This window comes from Hyla sarda, chromosome 2, assembly GCF_029499605.1.
Source record: "Hyla sarda isolate aHylSar1 chromosome 2, aHylSar1.hap1, whole genome shotgun sequence".
Taxonomy (NCBI): Eukaryota; Metazoa; Chordata; class Amphibia; order Anura; family Hylidae; genus Hyla; species Hyla sarda.
Genome location: NC_079190.1, coordinates 502,404,521 through 502,429,572, shown reverse-complemented (window position 1 = coordinate 502,429,572; position 25,052 = coordinate 502,404,521). Strand labels below are relative to the sequence as shown.

General features: G+C 45.2%; 1 protein-coding gene across 2 annotated transcripts in view; it reads left to right on the top strand.

Annotated features, from left to right (window-relative positions):
* The first annotated feature begins 5,321 nt into the window (after positions 1-5,321).
* The window catches only part of LOC130357219 (uncharacterized protein DDB_G0290685-like), a 50,198-nt gene continuing 30,467 nt past the window's right edge, over positions 5,322-25,052 (top strand). The window contains exons 1-3 of one of the 2 annotated variants that reach the window (XM_056559823.1): positions 5,322-5,363; positions 5,448-5,528; positions 24,984-25,015. In XM_056559823.1, coding sequence (XP_056415798.1) covers positions 5,499-5,528; positions 24,984-25,015 — 62 coding nt within the window. In that variant the 5' untranslated portion in view covers positions 5,322-5,363; positions 5,448-5,498. Of the gene's footprint in view, positions 5,364-5,447; positions 5,529-5,707; positions 6,180-24,983; positions 25,016-25,052 lie in introns of those variants that run through there. The other variant, XM_056559824.1, reaches the window with a different exon arrangement.

The following is a 25,052-nucleotide window of genomic DNA, read 5'->3' as shown; positions in this document are numbered from 1 at the left end:
CTAGATCTTCTTCCTCCGGCCGGAACATTGGCTGTTGCAGTTTTCTCTCCACTCCCTGCCAGCCTGGAAGAACGAGGAGTGGAGGCCCGAGATTCCATGCAGGGAGGCTCTCCCGAGGAGCCTGCCACGCTCCTGGGAAAGGCTGATGTAACACCTGCTGCTTTGCCTCTGGAAGTCTGGAGGAGCTCAGAAAGGGACACACCTGCTCGCTGCACACACTGAACTTCTCTGGACTACAGGAAGTGCTCTCTGCTGACACCTCTTTTCGTGTCAGGAACTGTCCAGAGAAGGAGAAAATGCCCATAGCAAACCTATCCTGCTCTGGACAGTTCCAGACATGGACCGAGGTGTCAGCAGAGAGCACTGTGGTCAGACAGAAAAGAAATTCCTCTGAAGCATACAGCAGCTGATTAGTACAGGAAGGGTTAAGATGTTTAAGTAGAAGTACTTAACAAATCTGTTTAACTTTCTGGCACCAGTTGATTTAAAAAAAAAAAAAATGTTTTCCACCAAAGTACCCCTTTAACCCCTTAAAGGGGTACTCCGCCCCTGGCATCTTATCCCCTATCCAAAGGATAGGGGATAAGATGTTAGATCGCCGTGGTCCCGAGTTCGCTCTGTGCGTAATGACGGGCGATACAGGGGCCGGAGCAGCGTGACGTCATGGCTCCGCCCCTCATGACATCGCGGCCCTTAATGCAAGTCTATGGCAGGGGGCGTGATGACCGCGACGCCCCCTCCCATAGACTTGTATTGACGGGGGCGGGCCGTGACGTCACGAGGGGCGGAGCCGTGACGTAACGATGTTCTGGCCCCTGTATTGCCCGTCATTACGTGCAGAGCGATCTCGCCCTGCGCAGTAATGATAGGGGATAATATGTCATGAACATAAAAAGAAAATTGAGTTGATAATAGGGACACTGGTAGCTGTGGGGGTAGTGGTACCTGGGACAAATGGGAATCCTTGAAGGAAGTGGGAATCACAAGGTATTGGAGACAAGATGGGAACTGGATCAGAGTGACAAGGAGGTAATGATGACATAACAGGAGGAGGGGGTGATAAAGTGTGTGTAGCTGATGTGCGGGCAAAAAATCTAACCGTCCAAGGGGCACATCTGCCTTGGTCAGCTCGGGAGCAGATAACACAGCTGGTGCTCAGGGTGTAGGCTCAAAGCAGTCAGATATGGTGCCATGAGGCACCATCATGTCCGCCCTTACAGCCAGGCACAGTGCACCTCTTTAACCCCTTAAGGACCCGGGCTTTTTCCGTTTTTTCATTTTAAATTTTTCCTCCTTAACTTTAAAAAATCATAACTCTTAAAAATTTTCACCTAAAATTATATATAATGGCTTAATTTTTGCGTCACTAATTATACTTTGTAATGACATTAGTCATTTTACCCAAAAATCTACGGTGAAATGGGAAAAAAAATCAATGTGCGACAAAATTGATGAAAAAACACTATTTTGTAAGTTTTGGGGGCTTCTATTTTTACGCAGTACATTTTTTGTCAAAAATGATACCTTATCTTTATTCTGTAGGTCCATACGGTTAAAATGATACCCTAATTGTATAGGTTTGAATTTGTATCACTTCCGAAAAAAATCATGAATACATGCAGGAAAATTTATACGTTTAAAATGGTCATCTTTTGACCCCTATAACTTTTTTATTTTTCTGTGTTCAGGGCGCTTTGAGGACTCATTTTTTGCGCTGTCATCTGAAGTTTTATCGTTTTTGTTATGATCAGACTTTTTGATCACTTTTTATTCCCATTTTTGTGGTATAAAAAGTGATCAAAAATGCGCTATTTTGGACTTTTGAATTTTTTTGCGCGTACGCCATTGAACGAGCGGTTTAAAAAGCATTATATTTTTATAAATCTGACATTTCCACACGCGGCGATACCACATATGTTTATTTTTATTATTATTTACATAATGTTTTTTTTATTTTTGGAAATGCCGGGTGATTCAAACTTTTATTAGGGGAAGGGATAATTGAAAGGGTTAATGATTTTTTTACACTTTTCTTATGCAACATTATAGCTCCCATAAGGGGCTATAACATTGCATTTACTGATCTTTTACACTGATTGATCCATCTCCATAGGAATGGATCAATCAGTGTTTTCGGCGATTGAATGCTCAAGCCTGGATCTCAGGCTTGAAGCATTCATTCGGCGATCGGACAGCACAGGAGAAGGTAAGAGACCTCCTCCTGTGCTACAGCTGTTCGGGATGCCGCGATTATACCGCGGCGATTACGAACAGCTCCCTGAGCTAGCCGGGCACTTTTACTTTTGTTTTTAGCCGTGCGGCTCAGCTTTGAGCGCGCGGCTAAAGGGTTAATAGCGCGCGGCACAGCGATCAGTGCCGCGCGCTATTAGAGGCGGGTCCCGGCTTCACTATGACGCCGGGCCCGCCGCGATATGATGCGGGGTCACCGTGTGACCCCGCGTTATATCGCAGGACCGGGACTCATGACGTATGCATACGTCATGGGTCCTTAAGAGGTTAAAGGGATACTCCACTGGAAAACATTTTTTTTTTTTTAAATCGGTTATACAGATTTGAAAATTACTTCTATTAAAGAATTTTAATCCTCCCAGTTACTTTCAGCTGCTGCGTGTTCCACGGGAAGTTCTTTTCTTTTTGAATTTCCTTTCTGCCAGACCCCAGTGCTCTCTGCTGACACCTCTGTTCATATCAGGAACTGTCCTGAGCAGGAGAGGTTAGCTATGGGGATTTGTTTCTACTCTGGACAGTTCCTATAATAGATAGAGGTGTCAGCAGAGAGAACTGTGGTCAGACAGAAAGGAAATTCAAAAAGAAAATCCTGTGGAGCATATAACGGCTGATAAGTACAAATCTGTTTAACTTTCTGGCACCAGTTGATTTAGAATATTTTTTTTCCCATGGAGTACCCCTTTAACCCCTTAACAACACAGGACGTATATTTACGTCCTGCGCCGGCTCCCGCGATATAAAGCAGGGTCATGTTGGGTTGGTCCCGGCGGCCATCAACGGCCAGGACCCGCAGTTAATACCGGACATCACCAATCGTGGTGATGCCCGGTGTTAACCCTTGATCGCTGCGTCTGAAGTGAAAGTGAAACCTTCCTGGCAGCTCAGTCAGGCTGATCGGGATCACCACGGTGGAGGGTCCCTACCTGCCTCCTCGCTGTCCAATCCCAGACTGACTGCTCCGTGCCTGAGATCGAGGCAGGAGCAGTCGAGTGGCGATAACACTAATCAATGCCATGCTATGGCATAGCACTGATCAGTGTAGGAAATCAGTGTGTGCAAAGTTATAGACAAAACCAAACCTATACAAGTAGAGTATCCTTATAATCGTATGGACCTATAGAATAAAGAGAAGGTATAATTTTTACCAAAAAATGCACTGCTTTTTGTTGCACAATGATTTTTTTTTTTTTTTGGTTACATTGTGAATTTTTGGGTAAAATGACTGATGTCCTTACAAAGTTGAATTGGTCCTGCACCGGCTCCCGCAATATAAAGCAGGGTCATATCTGGTCTGTCCCGGTGGCCATCAATGGCCGGGACCCGCGGCTAATACCGGACATCAATTGATTCACCTATAGATCACCTTAGTGAACCAACAAAACCCTTTTTCCCATATACCCTTTAAAATGGTGCTTTATTATTGCTGGCACATCTACAGTGATTTAAAATCTCAGTGCATATCTACTCCCAGTGGATTATTGTACCATACTGGTCACACAATAGAATGCCTCATGCACTGCAGTTGCTGGGCTAATGCTGGGTAGATATGTCACTATATTAAAACACTAAACCTCGGCCCCCCTCAACATGTTTCACTGCTGCTGCAGCTTTGTCAAGAGGAAAACGGGGCATCACTGATCGCAGTGAAGCCTGGCATTTACCCTTCAGACGCAGCGATCAAAGTTGATCGCCGCTTCTAAAGTGAAAGTGAAACCTTACCTGCAGCTCAGTCGGGCTGATCAGTCAGTATGGTCAGGAGGAGGGTCCCTACCTGCCTCCTCGCTGTCCGATCGCCGAATGACTGCTCCATGCCTGAGATCCAGGCAGTAGCAGTTGAGCGGTGATAACACTGATCAATGCTATGCAATGGCATAGCAGTGATCAGTGTAGGAAATCAGTGTGTGCAATGTTAAGTGAAAATAAAGTGTTAATAAATGTGATTTAACCCCTTCCCTAATAAAAGTTTGAATCACCCCCCTTTTAAAATGTAAATAAATATAAATATATATGGTATTGCTGCATGTGTAATTGTCCAAACTATAAAAATATATCATTAATTAAACTGCACGGTCAAGGGCGTACACGTAAAAAAATTCCAAAGTACAAAATAGCGTATTTTTGGTCACTTTTTATACCATTAAAAAAATGAATAAAAAGCGATAAAAAAAAGTCAGATAAAAAAAAAATGGTACCAATAAAAACTTCAGATCACATTGCAAAAATTTGCCCTCAAACCGCCCCGTATGCGATAAAATAAAAAAGTAATAGGGGTCAGAAGAGGACATTTTTAAACGTATTAATTTTTTTTTTGCATGTAGTTATGATTTTTTCCAGAAGTACGAGAAAATCAAACCTATATAAGTAATTTTGGTTTTGCTGTAGACTTTTGGGTAAAGTGACTGATGTCATTACAAAGTAGAATTGGTGGCGCAAAAAATAAGCATCATATGGATTTTTAGGTGGAAAATTGAAAGAGTTATGATTTTTAAAAGTAAGGAGGAAAAAAATGAAAAACGTTGAGTCCTTAAAGGAGATCTGTAGTGTTCTGAACGTATCCCTATTCTAAGGATAGGGGATAAATTATAGATCACGGGCGGGGGGGGGGGGGGGGGGGGCGAGCGCTGGGGCCTAATACTCTATGGGGGCAATATTTAGGGCCTAATACTCTATGGGGGCAATATTTAGGGCCTAATACTCTATGGGGGTAATGTTTGGGGCCTAATGCTCTATAGGAGGCAATGTGAGGGGGCCTTATGCTATATGGGGGCAATGGAAGGTGAGGCTTATGCTATATGGGGGAAATGTAAGGGAGAAAAACACTATACAGAGACACAAAGTGGCCTAATACCATATGTGGACAATGTATGGGGGCAATGTGATGGGACCTAGTACTATAAAGGGACCCAGAGGGGACTAAAACTATATGGGGCAGTGTAATTTATATTAGTGTAATACATATACATTGTATATACTGCACAGTGTTATATGCTATCTACAGGTCAGTAGTGGATGATGAGAGTGATGATGTCATAGAAGTCTGGACAAGATGACATGGTATAAGGAGCTGCGGCCCGGAATGTTCTTTGAGGGTTCTACTGTATGTAGAGGAGGAGGTAGGTCCACGCTGTCTGTCCCCCCTGATCTGCCATTATTCAATTTTTTTTAATTAATTTCTTCATTTTCTTCTGTGAATCCAGTGACAAAGCGATTTTCAAGCAATTTGCAAGTGATTTTAAGCAATCAAAAAAATGGCGCAGATTTCCAGCAAGCCCATGGAGGTAAGTCAGAGATGATGTCCAGAAGGAATGTCCAGAGCGGGGTCACACCTTGCGGCCATTTACCTGCCTGAGCCCCCCCCCCCCCCCCCTCCAGACTTACCTATAGTCAGCAAAAGAAAAAATGCATCAAATCTCGTAAAATAAAAACTTTATTTCCTCCCGATCCAGCACAAAGGTTCTGGAGACGACCCGGTCTGTTTACAGGCTGTCATGATTACCGGTCTCACCATCATGTGACCTTGTATGATTACCGGTCTCAGCATCATGTGACCTTGTATTATTACCGGCCTCAGCATCATGTGACCTTGTATGATTACCGGTCTCAGCATCATGTGACCTTCTAAATAACTGTTAAGTCATGTGACCGCTGATGGTTGGTGTCACTTGCTGCAGCCTCTACACTGAGACAATACTACCAATAATCCCCAGGGGAGAAATGATCCCGCTACACCATGACCACATACTACCACCCCCTGATGGCTGCATAATACCCCCATACTGTTACTGGATACAAAACAGTGACTAAGCCATTTCCAAGGGATTAGGAGAAAATGGCGCAATGTCCAAAGCGGGTGAAGTGAATAGAGGCCACGGAGTCTCCATTCTGATCGGACAGCAGGGTTATATCCACCAATCACATACTTACATTTGGTATGTATAGAGCTGGGGGTTTGGTGCAGGGCGGATGCTTCTCTTTGGGGACATCAAGTTGTCACATATATATATATATATATAGGGATATTTATGGCGCCGTCTAATAGGAAGATTCTCTGTGTTTCCCATAGCAACCAATCACTGCTTAGCCCATAGCAACCAATTACCGTTCTGCTTTCATTTTACCAGAGGAATATATTACATAAAAGCTAAGCTGTGATTGGTTGCTATGGGTTGAGTGGTAATTGGTTGCTATAGGCTGAGTTGTGATTAGTTGCTATGGGCTGAGTGGTAATTGGTTGCTATAGGCTGAGCTGTGATTGGTTGCTATGGGCTGAGTTGTTAATGGTTGCTATGGGCTTACCTTTGGTTGCTATGGGTAACACAGTGACACTTATAAGATGGAGCCATAAATCCCCCCATAGTTTTTTCCTTTGTTCTATTTATTGTGTTTATATAATGTGAGATTTATCTTCAGGACCTTCTGGATTGTTCCATTATATACAGTTTGGGGGAAGATTTATTAAGCCTTGTGTAGAGGAGCGGGGGAGGCATTGCCATAGCAACCAATCAGATTCCAGCTTTCATTTTCATAAGGTCTCTGAATAATTAAACCTTGGTTACTACCGCACAAGCACAAGGTTTAATAGATCTCCCCCATTGTGTTGTTTACTTTATAATACAATATATTTACAGCAAAGACACAGATAGATAGATAGATAGATAGATATGAGATAGATAGATATAAGATAGATAGATAGATAGATATGAGATAGACAGATAGATAGATAGATAGATAGATATGAGATAGATATGAGAGAGAGAGATATGAGATAGATAGATATATATGAGATGGATAGATATGAGATAGATAGATATGAGATAGATAGATAGATATGAGATAGATAGATATGAGAGAGAGAGAGATAGATATGAGATAGATAGATAGATAAGATATGAGATAGATAAGATATGAGATAGAGAAGATATGAGATAGATAGATATGAGATAGATAGATATGAGATAGATAGATATGAGATAGATAGATAGATAGATATGAGAGAGAGAAAGATATGAGATAGATAGATATTAAATAGATAGATATGAGATAGATAGATATGAGATAGATAGATAGATAGATAGATATGAGATAGATAGATATGAGATAGATATGAGATTGATAGATAGATATGAGATAGATAGATATGAGATAGATAGATATGAGATAGATAGATATGAGATAGATAGATATGAGATAGATAGATATGAGAGAGATAGATAGATATGAGAGAGATAGATAGATATGAGAGAGATAGATAGATGTGAGATAGATAGATATTAAATAGATAGATATGAGATAGATGGATAGATATGAGATGGATAGATATGAGATGGATAGATATGAGATAGATAGATATGAGATATATAGATATAAGATAGATAGATATGAGATCGATAGATATATATGAGATAGATAGATATGAGATAGATAGATAGATGGATATGAGAGAGATAGATAGATATGAGATAGATAGATATGAGATAGATAGATAGATATGAGATAGATAGATATTAGATAGATAGATATGAGATAGATAGATATGAGATAGATAGATATGAGATAGATATGAGATAGATAGATAGATAGATAGATAGATATGAGATAGATAGATAGATAGATATGAGATAGATAGATATGAGATAGATATGAGATAGATAGATATGAGATAGATATGAGATAGATATGAGATAGATAGATATGAGATAGATAGATATGAGATAGATAGATATGAGATAAATAGATATGAGATAGATAAGATATGAGATAGATAGATAGATAGATATGAGATAAATAGATATGAGATAGATAGATAGATAGATACCGTATTTATTGGCATATAACACGCACTTTTTAGGCTAAAGTCTACCTGCGTGTTATGCGCTGATAAGCCGCTGCAGTTCAATGATTTAAAGTGGGCGCTTTAAATCAATGAACTGCAGCGGCTTTGCAGGTCCAGAGGCCGCCACCGCTGCCGGCTTCTCTCCCCCTGCCTGCCCTGGGGTCTAGAGCCCTGCTGCCGGCCCTTCTCTCCCCCTGGCTATCGGTGCCGCTGCCCGTTCTCTCCCCCTGACTATCGTGCCGGCGCCCCATTGCCGGCGCCGATAGCCAGGGGGAGAGAAGTGGTGCCGGCAATGGGGCAGCTCCGCCGATAGCCAGGGGGAGAGAAGGGGCAGCGGCGCCAATAGCCAGGGGGAGAGAAGGGGCAGCGGCGCCAATAGCCAGGGGGAGAGAAGTGGCAGCGGCGCCGATAGCCAGGGGGAGAGAAGGGGCAGCGGCACCCATTGCCGGCACCGCTGCCCTGTTGCCTCCCCCATCCCCGGTTGTATAATTACCTGTTGCCGGGGTCGGGTCCGCGCTGCTTCAGGCCTCCGGTGTGCGTCCCCTGCGTCGTTGCTATGCACTGCACTGCATGGCGCATGACGTCAGTGCACCGCACCGTGCAGTGCATAGCAACAATGCAGGGGACGCACACCGGACCCCGGCAACAGGTAACTATACACCCGGGGATGGGGGAGGCAACGAGGCAGCGGCGCCGGCAATGGGTGCCCCTGCCCCTTCTCTCCCCCTGGCTATCGGCACCGCTTCCCCATTACCGGCACCGCTTCTCTCCCCCTGGCTATCTGTGCTGGCAATGGGGCGCCGGCACCTATAGACAGGGGGAGAGAACGGGCAGCGGCACCGATAGCCAGCGGGAGAGAAGCGGCGGCAGCAGGGCTCTAGACCCCAGGAAAGGCAGGGGGAGAGAAGCGGGCAGCGATGGCCTCTCTCCCCCTGCCTTTCCTGGGGGTGTATCGGGGTATACACATGCACACACACACACCCTCATTTTACCAAGGATATTTGGGTAAAAAACTTTTTTTTACCCAAATATCTTTAGTAAAATGAGGGTGCGTGTTAGATAGATAGATAGATAGATAGATATGAGAGAGAGAGAGATATGAGAGAGATAAATAGATATGAGAGAGATTGATAGATATGAGATAGATAGATATTAGATAGATAGATATGAGAAAGATAGATAGATAGATAGATATGAGATAGATAGATATGAGAGAGAGAGATAGATATGAGAGAGATTAATAGATATGAGATAGATAGATATGAGAGAGATAGATAGATATGAGATAGATAGATAGATAGATAGATATGAGATAGATAGATATGAGAGAGATAGATAGATATGAGATAGATAGATAGATAGATATGAGACAGATAGATAGATAGATATGAGAAAGATATTAGAGAGATAGATATGAGACAGATATGAGATAGATAGATAGATATTAGATAGATAGATATGAGATAGATAGATAGATATGAGATAGATAGATAGATAAGAGATAGATAGATATGAGATAGATAGATAGCTATGAGATAGATAGATAGATAGATATGAGATAGATAGATAGATAGATACAACCAAAGAATAAGTTGGCCAGCACTATTGATTCCAATCTATTGTAAAGACCTGGCTTACAGGTGCAGGCTGCTGGGCTAAATATACAGCAACAGGAGAATACAGCAGCACACTGCTAGCACAAAGATATAGATGAAACATGAGTATATAGATAAAACATGATTATATAGATAGAACATGAAAAGCTATACAGCTGTATTGCAATAAATGAGGATATGAAACTATGAAATTATGAGGTACTTAGCTTGCAAATTTGGCGCCAAATAGCGTGGACCGTCCCACCACGGTAAGGTGACCTCATTCTGTGACGGACCCTACACTGTGAATATGCCTCTGTGTGAACAGTACAACAGGCATTGCAAGGTCTGAAACATCCAAGGCACCTTATATACACCTAATAGAGGTGGGTGGGGTGCAGGAGCCAACATGGAGGTAGCCACTCCCCCGTATGTGTAATACAACCTAAGAATAAGTTGGCCAGCACTATTAATTCCAAACTATTGTAAAGACCTGGCTTACAAGTGCAGGCTGCTGGGCTAAATATACAGCAACAGGAGAATACAGCAGCACACTGCTAGCACAAAGATATAGATGAAACATGAGTATATAGATAAAACATGAGTATATAGATAGAACATGAAAAGCTATACAGCTGTAGTGCAATAAATACTATACTCATGTTTTATCTATATACTCATGTTGTATCTATATCTTTGTGCTAGCAGTGTGCTGCTGTATTCTCCTGTTGCTGTATATTTAGCCCAGCAGCCTGCACTTGTAAGCCAGGTCTTTACAATAGTTTGGAATCAATAGTGCTGGCCAACTTATTCTTTGGTTGTATTACACATACGGGGGAGTGGCTACCTCCATGTTGGCTCTTGCACCCCACCCACCTCTATTAGGTGTATATTAGTTGCCTTGGATGTTTCAGACCTTGCAATGCCTGCTGTACTGTTCACACAGAGGCATATTCACAGTGTAGGGTCCATCCCAGAATGAGGTCACCTTACCGTGGTGGGACGGTCCACGCTATTTGGCGCCAAATTTGCAAGCTAAGTACCTCATAATTTCATAGTTTCATATCTTCATTTATTGCATTACAGCTGTATAGCTTTTCATGTTCTATCTATATACTCATGTTTTATCTATATACTCATGTTTCATCTATATCTTTGTGCTAGCAGTGTGCTGCTGTATTCTCCTGTTGCTAGATAGATATGAGATATAGATATGAGATAGATATGAGATAGATAGATAGAATGATATGAGATAGATAGATATGAGATAGATATGAGATAGATAGATATGAGATAGATAGATATGAGATAGATATGAGATAGATAGATAGATATGAGATAGATAGATAGATAGATATGAGATAGATAGATAGATAGATATGAGATAGATAGATAGATAAATATGATATAGATAGATACATAGATCGATATGAGATAGATAGATATAAGATAGATAGATAGATATGAGATAGATAGATATGAGATAGATAGAGAGATAGATAGATAGTGTAGAACAGCACATCCCTTTTCCTTTGTATAGGTTTCGTTTGTGCACAGGACCGGACTGGCTCACCAGGATACTGGGATAATCCCCGGTAGGCCGTTCTCCCTGTGGGCAAGCAGTGGCCGGACTGCCGCCCAGGGCCGGATCTATAATTATTTAGGCCACGGCTGTTTTAGACTTGCAGGAGCGCTGATGACATCACAGGTCTGACGCCGGCAGCATGTAATGAGGTCACTGCACCCTCTGTATGGGACCTCAGAGGTCACCAGCGCGCTCCCCCTGTCTCATAGGCTGCAGTCTGTGGGGAGAGAAGAGGAGAGGACACTGGAGGAATGTGTCCTGGGAACCATGCTGGGGAGACTGCAGAGCAAGATGGAGACTGGCAACTCTGAGTGCAGCTCTGGAGGTGACTATAGTATAAGACAGCAGAATAGTAAGTGCAGCTCTAGAGGTGACAGGAGGATAAGACATGATGTAACAGCAGAATAGTAAGTGCAGCTCTAGAGGTGACAGGAGGATAAGACATGATATAACAGCAGAATAGTAAGTGCAGCTCTAGAGGTGACTGGAGGATAAGACATGATGTAACAGCAGAATAGTGACTTCAGCTTTGGAGGTGACGAGTATAAAATATGATGTTAAATCAGACTACTGAGTGCAGCTCTGGAGGTGACTTGAGTATAAGACATGATGTATAAGCAGAATAGAGGCCGCAGCTCTGGAGGTGACTATAGTATAAGACAGCAGAATATTAAGTGCAGCTCTAGAGGTGACTAGAGGAAAAGGCATGATGCAAGAGCAGAATAATGGCTGCAGTTTTAGAGGTGACAGGAGGATAATACATGATGTAACAGCAGAATAGTGAATGCAGCTCTGGAGGTGACTAGTGGATAAGAAATTAAGTCACAGTAGAATAGTGGCTGCAGCTCCAGAGGTGACTGTAGGAAAAGACATGGTGTAACATCAGAATAGTGAGTGCAGATTTGGAGGATGAGAAATTATGTTACAGCAGAATAGTTGCTGCTGCTCTAGAGGTGATTGGAGGATAAGGCATGGTGTAACAGCAGAATAGTAAGTGCAGCTCTGGAGGTGACTGTAGGATAAGACATGGTGTAACAGCAGAATAATGGCTGCAACTCTGGAGGTTACTGTAGGATAAGACATGGTATAACAGCAGAATAATGGCTGCAGCTCTGGAGGTGACTGTAGGATAAGAAATGGTATAACAGCAGAATAATGGCTGCAACTCTGGAGGTGACTGGAGGATAAGACATGGTATAACAGCAGAATAGTGGCTGCAGCTCTGGAGGTGACTGGAGGATAAGAAATGATGTAACAGCAGAATAATGGCTGCAGCTCTGGAGATGACTGTAGGATAAGACATGGTAAAATAGCAGAACAAAGGCTGCAGCTCTGGAGGTGACTGTAGGATAAGACATGGTATAACAGCAGAATAATGGCTGCAGCTCTGGAGGTGACTGTAGGATAAGACATGGTATAACAGCAGAATAATGGCTGCAGCTCTGGAGGTGACTGGAGGATAAGACATGGTAAAACAGCAGAACAAAGGCTGCAGCTCTGGAGGTGACTGTAGGATAAGACATGGTATAACAGCAGAATAATGGCTGCAGCTCTGGAGGTGACTGTAGGATAAGACATGGTGTAACAGCAGAATAATGGCTGCAGCTCTGGAGGTGACTGTAGGATAAGACATGGTATAACAGCAGAATAATGGCTGCAGCTCTGAAGGTGACTGTAGGATAAGACATGGTGTAACAGCAGAATAATGGCTGCAGCTCTGGAGGTGACTGGAGGATAAGACATGGTATAACAGCAGAATAATGGCTGCAGCTCTGGAGGTGACTGTAGGATAAGACATGGTATAACAGCAGAATAAAGGCTGCAGCTCTGAAGGTGACTGTAGGATAAGACATGGTATAACAGCAGAATAGTGGCTGCAGCTCTGGAGGTGACTGTAGGATAAGACATGGTATAACATCAGAATAATGGCTGCAGCTCTGGAGGTGACTGTAGGATAAGACATGGTATAACAGCAGAATAAAGGCTGCAGCTCTGGAGGTGACTGTAGGATAAGACATGGTGTAACAGCAGAATAATGGCTGCAGCTCTGGAGGTGACTGTAGGATAAGACATGGTATAACAGCAGAATAATGGCTGCAGCTCTGGAGGTGACTGGAGGATAAGACATGGTGTAACAGCAGAATAATGGATGCAACTCTGGAGGTGACTGTAGGATAAGACATGGTATAACAGCAGAATAATGGCTGCAGCTCTGGAGGTGACTGGAGGATAAGACATGGTGTAACAGCAGAATAGTGGCTGCAGCTCTGGAGGTGACTGTAGGATAAGACATGGTATAACAGCAGAATAATGGCTGCAGCTCTGGAGGTGACTGGAGGATAAGACATGGTGTAACAGCAGAATAATGGATGCAACTCTGGAGGTGACTGTAGGATAAGACATGGTATAACAGCAGAATAATGGCTGCAGCTCTGGAGGTGACTGGAGGATAAGACATGGTGTAACAGCAGAATAGTGGCTTCAGCTCTGGAGGTGACTGGAGGATAAGACATGGTGTAACAGCAGAATAGTGAATAGTGAACAGTAAATGCAGACACACACACCTTACCTTTTCAATCTGTCTTCTTCCTCTGTGCAGTAAGGCTTAAAGGGGTACTCCCGTGGAAAACTTTTTTAATTTTTTTTTTTAATCAACTGGTGCCAGAAAGTTAAACAGATTTGCAAATTATTTCTATTAAAAAATCCTAATCCTTCCAGTACTTTTTAGGGGCTATATTCTACAGAGGAAATGCTTTCTCTGATGTCATGACCACAGTGCTCTCTGCTGACCTCTGCTGTCCATTTTAGGAACTGTCCAGAGCAGAAGAAAATCCCCATAGCAAACCTATCCTGCTCTGGACAGTTCCAAAAATGGACAGCAGAGGTCAGCAGAGAGCACTGTGGTCATGAGATGAGCGAAAATCTAAAAAGTAAAGCATTTCCTCTGTAGTATACAGCCCCTAAAAAGTACTGGAAGGATTAAGATTTTTTATTAGAAGTAATTTACAAATCTGTTTAAGTTTCTGGCACCAGTTGATTTGAAAAAAAAATTTCCGCGGGAGTACCCCTTTAACCCCTTAATGACGCAGGACGTATATTTACGTCCTCCGCCGGCTCCCGTGATATGCCGCGGGGTCACGCGGTGTCCCCGCGTCATATCGGGTCGGTCCCGGCGGCTATCAACGGCCGGGACCCGCGGCTAATACAGGACATCACCGATCGCGGTGATGCCCTTTATTAACCCTTCAGACGCGGCGATCAAAGCTGACTGCCGTGTCTGAAGTGAAAGTGAAAGTATCCCGGGTGCTCAGTCGGGCTGCTCGGGACCGCTGCGGTGAAATTGCGGTGTCCCGAACAGCTTACAGGACACCGGGAGGGACCTTACCTGCCTCCTCGGTGTCCGAACGACGAATGACTGCTCCGTGCTTGAGATCCAGGCAGGAGCAGTCAAGCGCCGATAACACTGATCACAGGCGTGTTAATACACGCCTGTGATCAGGATGAGAGATCAGTGTGTGCAGTGTTATAGGTCCCTATGGGATAACAATGATCAGTATGAGAGATCAGTGTGTGCAGTATTATAGGTCCCTATGAGAGATCAGTGTGTGCAGTGTTATAGGTCCCTATGGGATAACAATGATCAGTATGAGAGATCAGTGTGTGCAGTATTATAGGTCCCTATGAGAGATCAGTGTGTGCAGTGTTATAGGTCCCTATGGGACCTATAACACTGCAAACAAAAAGTTTAAAAAATGTGTTAATAAAGGTCATTTAACCCCTTCCTGAATAAAAGTTTGAATCCCCCCCCTTTTTCCCATAAAAAAAATAAAACTGTGTAAATAAAAATAAACATATGTGTTATCGCCGCATGCGTAAATGTCCGAACTATAAAAATATATCATTAATTAAACCGCACGGTCAATGGCGTACGCGCAAAAAAATTCTAAACTCCAAAAAAGTGTATTTTGGTCACTTTTTATACCATTAAAAAATGAATAAAAAGTGATCAAAAAGTCCGATCAAAACAAATATTGTACCGATAAAAACTCCAGATCACGGCGCAAAAAATGAGCCCTCATACTGCCCTGAATAAGGAAAAATAAAAAAGTTATAGGGGTCAGAAGATGACATTTTTAAACGTATACATTTTCCAGCATGTAGTTATGATTTTTTCCAGAAGTACGACAAAATCAAACCTATATAAGTAGGGGATCATTTTAACCGTATGGACCTACAGAATAATGTTAAGGTGTCATTTTTACCCAAATATGCACTGCGTGGAAACGGAAGCCCCCAAAAGTTACAAAATGGCGATTTTTCTTCAATTTTGTTGCACAATGATTTTTTTTTCCGTTTCGACGTGAATTTTTGGGTAAAATGACTGATGTTACTGCAAAGTAGAATTGGTGACAAAAATAAGCCACAATATGGATTTTTAGTTGGAAAAATGAAAGGGTTATGATTTTTAAAAGGGAAGGAGGAAAAAACGAAAGTGCAAAAACTGAAAAACCCTGAGTCCTTAAGGGGTTAAGGACCTTCGGGTCATGTGACTCGGGTCCCTAAGTATTCTCCTACACAGATTGTGAAGGAGAAAAGTCCCTGCACTCAGGTAAGATATAATGCCCCCTCCAGGTCCTGTATTGGGACATCACAAACCCCCTTACTTGAGAAAATTTGTCCTCGACGTAGGTCCCCTAATGTAGAGGGACGGAATGGCCATAGGGCCGGATGCAGTCCTGGGCAGTAATACAAATGTCCATGTGCAGGCTGAGATGAAGAACAAAGATAAAGTCTCTGTACATTTGAGTAGTGTCCGTATATGCTCCAACAATATATAAACAGGATTTTCTTGGGTTTGAGTCACCAACAGGATGAACAAGATATAAAACAGGATAGGATGAATTTATCTATATACCCCTTTTGGTATTTCCACTTTACTTTATTGTATTATGCATTGATGCCTATGCATGAAATAAATGACATAAGACATTTGACTGAACATTCGATTGATAATGATTACTTTTTTTTTCTTCTGACTGACTATTGTTATGATTCGGCTAGCTGGATGTGGATCCTCTGTGTCAGCGAGGGATTGGCGGGGACCGGTTCTAGGGATGCTACTGGTTTTCACCAGAGCCCGCCGCAAAGGGGGATGGTCTTGCTCCGGCGGTAGCAACCAGGTCGTATCCACCGGCAACGGCTCAACCTCGCTGACTGCTGAGAAGGCGTGGGACAGAAGGACCAGGCAGAGGCAAGGTCAGACATAGCAGAAGGTCGGGGCAGGCGGCAAGGTTCGTAGTCATTGAGGATAGCAGGAGATCTGGAACACAGGCTTTGGACAACACTAAACGCTTTCACTGGCACAAGGCAACAAGATCCGGCAAGGTAGTGCAGGGGAAGTGAGGTAATATGGACAGGGAGCAGGTGGAAGCTAATTAGACTGATTGGGCCAGGCACCAATCACTGATGCACTGGCCCTTTAAATCTTAGAGAGCTGGCGCGCACGCGCCCTAAGGAGCGGAGCCGCGCACGCCAGGACGTGACAGCCGGGGACCGGGACAGGTGAGTGACTTGGGACGCGATTCGCGAGCGGACGCGTCCCGCTATGCGAATCGCATCCCCGCCGGCAATGTCAGTGCATCGCTCCCGGTCAGCGGGTCTGACCGGGGTGCTGCAGAGAGAGGAAGGCCGCAAGCGCTCCGGGGAGGAGCAGGGACCCGGAGCGCTCGGCGTAACAGTACCCCCCCCCCTTAGGTCTCCCCCTCTTTTTGTCGGATGTTTCTTCATCGGGGATGAGGCCTGTATGAGGGATTTTTGAGTCTCTTTCCAGATGGTGGAGAAGTCCCGGGAAACCTCATCAACAGCGAGCAAACCAGAAGGCGTGGGAGTGGGGAGGGGGGGAAGAGGGTCAAGCTGGGCACGGGGCAAAGTGTTACCAGGACGGGGTTATGAGGAGGAGACACAGCATAGTCCTGATAGGCCTTGGGGAGACCAGGTAAAGGAGGAGACACTGAGGTTTGACTGACGGGACTGGGAGCAGACGTGAGGCAATTTTTATGGCAAGAAGCACCCCAGCTCTTGAGTGGCGTTGGAGCCATGGCAGACCAAGGAGGTCTTCAGAGGTGCAGTTGGGCAAAACAATAAGTTCAATTTTTTCGTGATGCCGTCCAATGCTCATGAGCAGGGGTTCTTTGCGGTAACGCACAGTGCAGTCCAATTTTACTCCGTTGACCGAGGAAATGTAGAGTGGCTTGAGACGGGTCACCGGGATGCAGAACTTATTCACCAAAGAGGCCAGAATAAAATTTCCAGAAGAACCAGAGTCCAAGAAGGCCGCGGCTGAGAAGGAGGAGTTGGCAGAAGGAGAAATCCGCACGGGCACGGTGAGACGTGGAGAAGCAGACTTCGTACCAAGAGACGCCACACCCACGTGAGCTGGGTGCGTGCGTTTCCCAGACGTGGAGGGCGAATAGGGCAATCCACCAAGAAGTGTTCGGTACTAGCGCAGTACAGACATAAATTTTTATCCCTACGGCGAGTCCTCTCTTCATGGGTCAGGCGAGACTGATCCACTTGCATAGCCTCCTCGGCGGGAGGCACAGGGGTAGATTGCAAAGGATACTGTTAGAGAGGTGCCCAGAGATCAAGGTCTTTTTCCTGGCGGAGCTCCTGGTGTCTCTCAGAAAAACGCATGTCAATGCGGGTGGCCAAATGGATAAGTTCTTGCAGGTTGGCAGGAATCTCTCGTGCGGCAAGCACATCCTTGATGTTACTGGATAGGCCTTTTTTAAAGGTCACGCAGAGAGCCTCTTTATTCCAAGATAATTCGGAAACGAGAGTACGAAATTCGATGGCGATGAAGAATTACCCTGGACCAGGTTCAGCAGGGCAGTCTCGGCAGAAGAAGCTCGGGCTGGTTCCTCGAAGACACTACGGACTTCAGCGAAGAAGGACTGGACAGTGGCTGTGGCAGGATCATTGCGGTCCCAGAGCGGTGTGGCCCAAGACAAGGCATTTCCAGACAGAAGACTCACTACGAATGCCACCTTAGACCGTTCTGTAGGAAATTGGTCCGACAACATCTCCATATGTAGGGAACATTGAGACAAGAAGCCACGGCAGAGTCTAGAGTCCCCATCAAATTTGTCCGGCAGGGACAAGCGGAGGCTAGGAGCGGCCACTCGCTGCGGAGGAGGTGCAGGAGCTGGCGGAGGAGATGGTTGCTGCTGTAGCAGTGGCAGAAGTTGCTGTAACGTGGCGGTCAACTGCGACAGCTGCTGTCCTTGTTGGGCAATTTGCTGCGATTGCTGGGCGACCACCGTGGGTAGGTCAGCGAAACATGGCAGCGGCACCTCAGCGGGATCCATGGCCGGATCTACTGTTATGATTCGGCTAGCTGGATGTGGATCCTCTGTGTCAGCGAGGGATTGGCGTGGACCGTGTCGGTGGACCGGTTCTAGGGATGCTAGTGGTTTTCACCAGAGCCCGCCGCAAAGCGGGATGGTCTTGCTGCGGCGGTAGCAACCAGGTCATATCCACCGGCAACGGCTCAACCTCGCTGACTGCTGAGAAGGCGTGGGACAGAAGGACTAGGCAGAGGCAAGGTCAAACGTAGCAGAAGGTCGGGGCAGGCGGCAAGGTTCGTAGTCAATGAGGATAGCAGGAGATCTGGAACACAGGCTTTGGACAACACTAAACGCTTTCACTGGCACAAGGCAACAAGATCCGGCAAGGAAGTGCAGGGGAAGTGAGGTAATATGGACAGGGAGCAGGTGGAAGTTATTTAGGCTGATTGGGCCAAGCAGCAATCACTGGTGCACTGGCCCTTTACATCTTAGAGAGCTGGCACGCGCGCGCCCTAAAGAGCGGAGCCGCACGCGCCAGGACGTGACAGCTGGGGACCGGGACAGGGGAGTGACTTGGGACGCGAATCGCGAGTGGGCGCGTCCCACTATGCGAATTGCATCCCCGCCGCCAATGTCAGTGCAGCGCTCCCGGTCAGCGGGTCTGACCGGGGCGCTGCAGAGAGAGGAATGCCGCGAGCGCTCCGGGGAGGAGCAGGGACCCGGAGCGCTTGACGTAACAACTATTAATACTGTTACTCGACTATAAGTATGTATAATAACGGTGATGCTTCCACATACTGTAATAAATCTCACTATCATTTTTTTTTTTAACATACCTGAAATATTATACCACATATTTGTTTCTCATGTTATACACTGGTTGCGGATTGGGTTGCCTGAGGCTTTCTGCCCAATGCCTTAGCTACTAGGGTCTATCGGTACTACACACTTACCCTTAGAACTCTTTGACCTAGATAACAATTAAGCATACTGTTACCTTTTTGGATACGTGTATTTTTTTTAGTGAAGGGTGACATTTATTGTTACTCCCAGAGGAGCTGGGAGGGCACCTTTAAGTAACTACTATAATACCTGGAAGAAATACGTACTTGTGTACAGGAATTTGATATTTCTGTACAATACCATTCACATTTTGACATTTGAGGTCATCAGACATTTTATTGGTAAGAACTCAAGGGCTACCTAAGAGCAGCACAACACATGAAATATTCAGGTAACCTTTATCTGCGGTTTGAGTGCAACATTTTGTGCACAAAAATATATTACTATGAGGATATCTACAATAAACAGACATGCAAGGATCAACAGTCCACCTACGTTATGAGTCCTCAATAGAACACGGCTGTTGCCAGGGCCGGGTGAAAACTTACAAGGATCTCCTCAGGCAAGGAGTCTCTCGGCCTGGTGACGGGCACAAGCTTAGATGGTTACATTGCTGAACAGGTGAACTTCTTGGCACAGTCCTGCGAGGCACTTCTTCTTGAACAGGTTACAACTGGAAAAGTCTGTAGGAAAAACAAAGGCACTGGTGTACCAAACAGTTAATGGCAAGCAGAAATTATGATTTTAGAAGGGAAATTTTCTTGATTCCCAACCTCGCCTATCAGCGTGCTTCCTGCTCTGTGACATGTAGCGAGGAGCACGAGGTTGGGATTCTCTCAAAGGGTTCATAGCAGTGTCCCATGAGACTTTGGTGAGTCAAGACTGTGATACTGAGGGGTTAACGCTCACCGCAAAATTAATAGCAGCCGCTGAGGCCACTGGTACTACCGTTGGTGCTGGTTGATCCGGCCTCACCTCCTTGGGTGGAGTAGGCCACGGTACTTTAGTTGGTGCGTGTTGGTTAGACCACACCTCCGGGCATGCAGTAGGCCTAGGCACATCTATTGGTGTCTGTTGCTTAGGCCTCACCTCCTCAGAGGGAGTAGGCCTGGGCACGTTTTCGGTCACAGACGCTTCAGAATAGGACCTCGGCATATGTTTAGGGTCCATGATGGGTACTTTGTACTCCTCCTCTTCACAGGCGGTGTTAGGCAGCCTCATTACCCGAATTCCATGGTGATCTGCGTCCCAGTCGTCCGATGGGAAGTATGTGAAGGGAATTTGTCTCGGATTTTTGGGCCTGGTGACTGCTGCAGCCCATTCATCCCACAGACTCTTTACTGGGGTGTACTCCACAATCTCCCCCCGCTCCAGGGACTGGTATCTTCTGGGCAGTTAGTCCCGCTGTATGGCCCTCCTATTCACCAGTACAGTCCCCCCATGTCTGCAATCCTGGAGGGTACCGAAACCTCTGGCCTTATCAAATTTAACCACAGTGGCGTGTCGGCGCTCCAAGGGTGGCTCACCCTCTCGTGGGTAGTTCAGCATTCTAATGTACAGAGCTTCAAACTTCTTGGTGTCTTTCTGCTGCTCTGCTCGGACTTCATAAGGGAGGCATTTCGGCCCCTCTCTCTCCCTGTGCTCAGCCTTTAACTTCTCAATGAGGCTGTCGACTTCAGCCTCCCTGCGGGCCCTTTCTTTCTCAGCTGTGGGGACCAGTGGACCGGAACTTCCCTGGCTGGGGAAGAACATGGTCCAACATGTACTGAATTAGTGCAGGCTTATCGCCGAACACCCATTTTTGGAGTGGGGGTGATCGCGGGCGTGCACTGGGCAGAGTCACTTGGGACAAGGGGACCTCTCTCTCTCTGGGCTGGAGGAAGAAGAGAAAGCGGCTTCCGCCGGAGTACTCACGTCCGAATCCTCAGTTGGAATCTCGGCCCAGGATCCCCATGTCCGGTGGTGAGGGGACAATCTCACCGGTGATGCCGTTGCCGATGTCCCAGGTGATGCCCCTTTCGGGGTAGCCGGCCACTCATCGTCCTCGGGTAGCGGTGGTAGGTTGCAGGCCTCCTCGGCCCCAAGGGACAACTGCTGCAAGATCCTGGAAAAGTTGCGCTGCGGCCGCTGAAACTTTCCTTTACTCCGGCGCCATCTTGCTGCTTTCCTCACGTGTTGCGGTGGGCTCCGCCATCTCTGTACACCTCGCTGCCATCTCGAGACTGAAGAGGTCTGGCCGCATGGATTCTTTTATGGGAGGCTTCAACAAAATGGCCACCAGCCGGAAGAACATCGGTGCAGCTCTGACTTCCTGACCCCCGGCAAACACAAACAGAAGATTATAGTTCCACCTCGACATTGGAACGTGTTCTTGATGTCCACGCCGAGGGGCGGGTCGCGGACTAGCACGGGACATTTTCGCGCGCTTCTCTGGTCATTTTTAACCCTTGCAGGTACTTGTTGCAGAGGAGAGCGCAGCATAGCTTCGCTGCGGATTTTGCACATGGCAACAGAAAAACAATCTTCAACTCTCCCCTTACTTTTTCTTGCGCCCCGGTTAAGCACAATCTCAACAGTTAAGTCCCGTACACTTCTGGGCACAATTTTAATCGCTGCGTGCGATCATTCCGGACAGTTCATAAAGCACATTTCTGAATAGGGGGAGGACTATGGCTTTTGCAATTACAGTATACACCCGTTTTTCGTTGCGGGTGGTCAAAGTGGCAAAGTTCTTAAAGGCACACACCCGTATCCTGTTCGTAAGACGCCAAAAGATTTGTGGTGTCTGGGTTGTTGAAATGTTAGTGCAGGGTCTGGTGGTAATAACCCTTAGTTGTCGTGATGCCAGGGTGGGGTTTGCTTAGAGTTAATGGTCCTTCCGCCAACCGTACCAGAAACGTCAGGGAATAATATGGAATGTCCACAGCAGGTTTTATGAATAACTGAAGAACTTTATTTTAAGATTTTATGCAACGGTCTTTATACATAACAGTCTTTTAAGAGGTAACCAGGATGTAAGTTCCTCACAGGTTTTGCTGGGACTTGAATTAATTAGCTTTTTTATGTAGGCCACTGAGCTACTTATTATAATATTTTAGCTGGTAGTAGTCACACAGGATTTGGTAGATTGAGCTTTTGGTAACTCACGGTTTAGTTTCTGCAGGTGCTTAGGCTTTGGCCTAGCTGACTTGAGGCTTGTGCTGAGATTTGTGCTGCTTGATAGTCCGGAGCTAAGAGATGAGCAGGAACAAGAGAGAGAATTGATGGACAACAGCCCCTTATATAATAAGGAGGCTGGACTAAGCTCATTGGTCAGCAAACCTGTAAGTCCTGACCCATTGAACTCTGGGTACATCACATGACCCAGGAAGGTCCTTAAACATTAGTACAAACATAATTATAAGTCACATGACCTGATGAATGTCCTATACATTTATATTACCTATGTTAATAAATATTGTATATTTACATTTACATGAGGCGACCAGGGTAAGTCCTGCAGGAGAGCCCTATGGGAATGGAGGGACTCTGGCTGAGGGGACTTTAGACAGGGACAGGACCAGGTCCTGTACCGGGACACCACAGTGGTATATATATACTTTTTGTATGTATTACACATGTTCAGGCTCAGGGCCTAGGGCAGCCTTTAAATATGGCGGAGTGAGCAGTCTTGTGTGGACGCCATCCTACAGCACATCACAAATTGCACATAGTAACACTGACAGGACACTGTGGGGTATCCTTCGGTGTCCTCTCTGGTCCCGGCTCCGATCCTCTTCCTGTGAGAGATCCTGACGCTTGGACCCAGAGTGTCACACTGCCCGACAGTGATTGTCTGAGTGGCAGTATAACCCTCTGGCCACCGGGGGCAACTGTGAGAGCACTGGAGATAAGTAAAGGTTTATATAAAGAAGAATGGACACACTTCTAAAACCCCCATCCTGCTGGATTAACCCTTTAACTACTGTATAGGGCACAGAAGGGGCCTAACTGCTATATTGGGGCACTATTACAATGTGGGGCAATATTGATGGAAAGTTTTATTAGAATTATTGGTCTCAGTATACAGGATTTGGTCAGTAACAGTAGATATGTGTAAATATGTATATTTTATAGTCAGTGTTTGAAAAAAAAACTGGGTGAGCCGGTCGAATCGTTCCTTGTTGTTAGAAACATTTTTTTATTTATTTTTTGCTATTTAATAAACTTTTGGATTTTTTTCACCAATTTTGTGTGCAGTGGAAGATTTCTATTGCCATGCTAGATAGATAGATAGATAGATAGATAGATAGATAGATATGAAATAGATAGATATGATATAGATAGATAGATAGATATGAGATTGATAGATATGAGATAGATAGATATGAGATAAATAGATATGAGATAGATAGATAGATATGAGATAGATAGATAGATAGATAGATAGATAGATAGATATGAGATAGATATGAGATAGATAGATATGAGATAGATAGATAGATAGATAGATAGATATGAGATAAATAGATCGATATGAGATAGATAGATAGATATGAGAGATAGATAGATAGATATGAGATGGATAGATAGATATGAGATATATAAATAGATAAGAGATAGATAGATAAGAGATGGATAGATAGATAGATAAATATAAGATAGATAGTGTTTTTTTCTGGAAAAAAAGATGAATAGTTACTATACAAGAAAATACATATAATATTAACAGGCTTGACATAAATCTCCCCCTTTGTGTTGTGAACTTTATAATAAAATAGATTTCCAGCAATGACATAGATAGGACAAGAGGACAGTGCTCCACAGTGCTCCTGGGGTCTTATCTAAGGGCCCCAGAGAGACGTCTCATCTAAGGGCCCCAGAGGGATGTCTCATCTAAGGGCCCCAGAGAGACATCTCATCTAAGGGTCCCAGAGGGATGTCTCATCTAAGGGCCCCAGAGAAACGTCTCATCTAATGGCCCCAGAGGGACGTCTCATCTAAGGGCCCCAGAGAGACATCTCATCTAAGGGCCCCAGAGGGATGTCTCATCTAAGGGCCCCAGAGAGACGTCTCATCTAAGGGCCCCAGAGAGACATCTCATCTAAGGGCCCCAGAGGGATGTCTCATCTAAGGGCCCCAGAGAGACGTCTCATCTAAGGGCCCCAGATGAATGTCTCATCTAAGGGCCCCAGAGGGACGTCTCATCTAAGGGCCCCAGAGGGACGTCTCATCTAAGGGCCCCAGAGGGACGTCTCATCTAAGGGCCCCACAGGGGCGTCTCATCTAAGGGCCCCAGTGGGACGACTCATCTAAGGGGCCTAGAGATTCTTGTCAAATCCTCTGAATCCTCCACTATGTCCTCTCTATGGGGTCTCCCTGTGGTCTCTGATGTCACCTGAGTGGATTCTGTGAGATAAGCGACATGACAGGTGTCTGGCGGCCCCTTATCTCCTCTGATATGAGGCTCCTATGTCTGTGAGGTCGGGGCTGTCAGTCTTGTCTATAGCAGCAAAGTCTTTATTACAACTAATAGAATATTGTCTCCACAGATTCCATCGTCTGATGAGGAGGACATCGTCCTGTAAGTGAATCTTCATTATACCTGCAGGCTCTATAGC